This window comes from Nicotiana attenuata, chromosome 6, assembly GCF_001879085.1.
Source record: "Nicotiana attenuata strain UT chromosome 6, NIATTr2, whole genome shotgun sequence".
NCBI classification, from domain to species: domain Eukaryota; kingdom Viridiplantae; phylum Streptophyta; class Magnoliopsida; order Solanales; family Solanaceae; genus Nicotiana; species Nicotiana attenuata.
In genome coordinates, this window is record NC_031994.1 from 90,735,546 (window position 1) to 90,740,226 (window position 4,681).

General features: G+C 30.5%; 1 protein-coding gene across 1 annotated transcript in view; it reads left to right on the forward strand.

Moving 5' to 3' along the window:
- Window positions 2,540-4,681, forward strand: part of LOC109227442 (mitochondrial import inner membrane translocase subunit PAM16 like 2-like) — a 4,838-nt gene continuing 2,696 nt past the window's right edge. Inside the window, exons 1-2 of the mRNA XM_019392610.1 lie at window positions 2,540-2,697; window positions 3,660-3,728. Coding sequence (XP_019248155.1) covers window positions 3,726-3,728 — 3 coding nt within the window. The 5' untranslated portion in view covers window positions 2,540-2,697; window positions 3,660-3,725. The remainder of the gene's footprint in view (window positions 2,698-3,659; window positions 3,729-4,681) is intronic.

The following is a 4,681-nucleotide window of genomic DNA, read 5'->3' on the forward strand; positions in this document are numbered from 1 at the left end:
TATCACGATTATTTTAATATAGATCTGTTTATATATATGTTGGAGTAGTATGTATTTATTTATTTTTAGATAATTAGTAGAGCCAATAAAATATTGAAATTACAAGAATCAAAAAAATTAGTTTACAAAATTGATGAAAATTTGTTAGTTTTCGTTTTGAATTCCACGTGAACGAAACAAAGGTTGGGTTAATTGTTTTCCCTAAAGTATATTGAGTTTGAAATCCAAAATTAATAACGCATTTGTGATTCAGAAAAAAAAAATTGAACCAAAACACTACTAATATTTTTATGAGGTTTTATTTCAAATCTAGCGCTGAAGATATTCGTGCAACGCACGAGTGTAGAAACTAGTTATTATAAAAGCACGAATAATTTATGATAAATGTTGAACGACTAAGATATCCTTCTAACTTTGATAGACTTTTATACCCTTAAATATTTGAGTTAAATGTGAATATAATTGTAATATTTAAAATATTACCCTAGGATGAAATTCTTTTCCAATGTAAACTCGACATACCACGTGTAAATTCCTACCCTACCAATATCGAGAACTTCTATTCCAACTGAAAAGTGGCAACGTTGGGAATAATTATATGAATTTTATTTTGAACAAACTTCTAAGCTCTAATACCAACCTAAGTTCCAACTTTTCATCCGTATGAGTTTATTTAAAGTGGAAGTTTAATTATTTTTATAATGTATAGAGATAGACTTAATTATTTTTCTACTATTTAATAATAGTCATTTAGTTACTTTCCTAATATACAGAACTTTAAAATTAACTAAAATTTTAGTTATTAAATATTTTCCTATTTGAAAATCCTAGGAAACCCTAATATTTATGACTAAAATCAATTAAATATATTTAGAAACTTATATGACGTCATCTAGAAGAAGAATAAGACAACTAAATCCCAATTCAATTCAGTTCCAAATTACAATTGTGATACTTATTTCTATCAAATAGACGAATTTCACGTGATTATTGAATTCTTAATTACGCAATATATATAAAGCAAACAATGGTTAACACTATAAGTACGTTACCCAAAAAAGAACTATATATAAGAATATATTATAATAATTTAAAAATATAATTTAAAGAATTTAAAGTCAAGTATGAACTTTTTCATTTTTATGTTTCTAGAATATTTGGCCTTGCCAATAGAGATTTTATATTGGACAAAATTATAATTTAATTATTTTTCTAATATTTAGAACTTTTAAATCAACTAAAATTTTGTTATTAAATATTTACTTATTTGAATTATGTAGGAAGTTCAAATATATAGGACTTTAAAAATCATTCAAATTTGACCTTATATAAATTATTTTTATATTTTTAATTATGTAACATAACTATAATACTTTTCATATTATTTTATGTATTTAGCACTTTAAAATCAACTTTTATATAAGAGAAGATATATTCATTATGAAATTTAGAGACAGTTATTAAATTGTGTAAGGCGTTAAAAAGAAATATTTCTATAATCCAGGGTAAATAAAAAAAATTAAAAAATATTCCCAAAGTTTCTGACGTACGTAAATAGAAAACTAAGCCAACTAACAATAGAATTCTAATGTAAATAACTCTAGGATTCTAGGATTTTTTTTAGGAATTTTAGGAACATATTAATTACCTTTTTCAGTCAATTGCTTCTTAAGAAGTTTCATATCTGCTTGATAATTGACACATTTTGTTAGGGAATGTGTTTTGGTGTTGTATCCAAAAAAATAATTTTCATCTCTAGGATTTTGGTTCTTTTATACCTTCTACGCGGTAAGTACTCCGAAAATCTTACTTCGATGAATCTCCATACCAATGTGCATTGGTGTAGCACACTAATTTCTACCCAACTTAGTATTATGGAGAAAAAATTCTTTCACATGGTCATTATCTCCCTCCCTTCTTAGATTGTGTAAACAAAATACAAAAATTCTATTGAGAAATTAATATATCTTTCGCACATCATTTGCATGAAAGACGATGCTTTCGTTTTGAATCTCAAAAAATTAATTTCAAATTCTTTCATAAATAATTGACTTAAGAATCTCGTGCAAATCACGAACGTAGAAATTAGTGTGTATATGTATATGATATGTATATTATATATTAATATATAAGAATATATATTTTCAGCTACTATTTTAGAGGACGGCTATACTGCGGTGTAGATTTTCCATGCAAACATAAATTACAAGTTACATGAAAGGGAAATGGGCTTTATTTATTTTTGTGGTACTGAGAGATATTGGGCTTTAGTAATACTTTATTTATTTTTTCTAGTCATATTCATAAATAATCGGTCATATTTATTATTTATTTTTTTAAATCATTATAAATAATTACACATATATAATATATAAGGTATTTATATATTATACCTTTATCGATCATTTCTAATTTAAGAGGTTGGGTGCACGGCTACTTAGGTTAATTCTTCTTTGTTATAGAAGTTGGCCCTTATTCTTGACCCATCAACAAATGGGTACCATATTACAAGTTGATACCGCCTCCGAAATCCAAAGGCTGGCTTAATTCACAAGCCAGCATTTTATTGCAGAAATAGTCCCCTTTTTTTCTCTCTCTCAGCGCAAGTCTTCTTTTTCCTTCTCCCAAGACAACTCGTCTCTCTCCCGTGAATTCCAGCCCTTCCCGGCTGCCCTAAGTTCATCGTCGCCTGCGCAGGTTTAGTATTTTTTATCTCATACTGTAACTTTTATGTAATTATTTAGTTTTAGGTTGTAAAAATCCCATATTTTGAGGAGGAAACGAACTTGCTACCATGAACTACTCAATGATATTTGGTGAATATTAGAGAATTCAACTGCCTAGCTGTACGGGGTTCTAGTATTATTCCGAGGAAGAACGTAGGATACTTTGTTTATTTTTGTATTTGGTGTTATTACTTATTAGTTGTTCATAATTTAAGAAAGACAAAATTGCACTTTTTGGTACATAGATTTAGGGGCCGTGCTTTTTGGTGCAGTTAATACCCTAATTTTAACATTTACGTATAAAAATGGGATTTTTTTTCCCATTTTGATAACTGTGGTGCTCAAGCCAATTTGCACGCGCCTCGACTAATTCCACGGGGTAACCTTCTATCTCTCGCCAACACATGTACTGGGTAACTGTCCATCAAGGCTTGGACAAATGCGAAGAAATCACCTTGCGTTTCTGTGTAAAAATGTGATATTTTTTTGAAGTTTTTAACTTTTGGGTGGAAAAAATTCATGTGTCTTGCAGATGTTTGGCTTTTAACAACTAAAGCCTGTTTTCAACTTTATTGTGTATAAAACTCATCAATTGACATCAAATCGCTAATATCATAATTAGGAAGAAAAAAAAAGTAGGACAAAACACATGCCCTCTAAAAAGTAGGTAGCTAAAAAAAATGCAATTTTGCCTTATAAGAAATGTATCCAGCACATTATTCTAGTTTTCTCTCTCATTGGACACTAACGAAAGTTTCTTTTCATTATTTTCTTTATGAGTACATGTACACATAGAGAAGTTGTAGCAAGTATAGCAAAGTTAATGTTTTTACCTATTTTAACTGTAGATGTACATCTGTTTTATGCAGATTTTCTTGTTTATATTTTGCTTTTACATAGAAATTTTATTCAAGATGCTTGATCTTATTGTAGGTTACTTGATTCAAAGTTTGTTAGTGTTGCTACACCAGATCGTATCTTATATTTCTGATTTCCATAATGGTAAGTACAATTCAAACTTCGCTCCAATATTTCTGCCATATCGTGTCTAATTCGCTTTATCTAATTTCCTGACCATGTGCGTAACTTAAAATGGACGGTTTGTTGGAATCTCCCTTGGGTGAACTTTATCTAACCTTGAAGCTGGTTACTTGACTTATTTGATTCAGTTATTCTTTCTTTCTCTATATACATTGGCTAGAATCTGGCATTTTTACAGCCTACCTATATATGTCTGCCACTTCCTTCCTAGGAACGGTAATGGAAAGTCTTCTTTTGGAGATGAATCTGAATGTAATTGGTGTATACATATTACATAGGCTGATTTATGGGTGTCTGTTGCTTATATAGAATGACTAAAGAAGAACCAGGAACACTAGGCCCCCGCCCCCAAAAAAACCCCATAGGATTAGGATCCATGTCCGAGACGAGATAGTATTGAAGAAACACTATATTTGTCATATGGATGGAGACTATAGGGGGTTGTGCAATGAAACAAAGCTCCAAATTATTTAGTTGGAGGCTTCATTATCAAAGTGGGAAAACACTTGACAAGAAGGATAAACAAGAACATGCATACAACAGAAGTTATATATATTAATGGGGACTGGGGGTGGGGGGAGGGGAGGGGAGAAAGAGATAGAGAACTCTCGCCTTTTTATGCTGCCAGATGACTTCACAAAACCTTTATCTTAGCGCCTTGAGATAGAAAACAATGAGAATGAAGATAGAAACTTTAAAGTGCTTGGCGTATAATTAGTAACGGATCAACATGCTTAATTGCTTGATATATACAAGTAACTTGGTATAACATAGTAAATTAGAACGATGGGATGACAAAACATGTTACTTCAGGTCCTTTAGACGCTGATACTGATTATAAGAAAACAATCGAGATGGGCGGGATGCAAGGTGAGGGACAGGAAGAGTAACGACTGTTAGTGATGGAAGGTGGG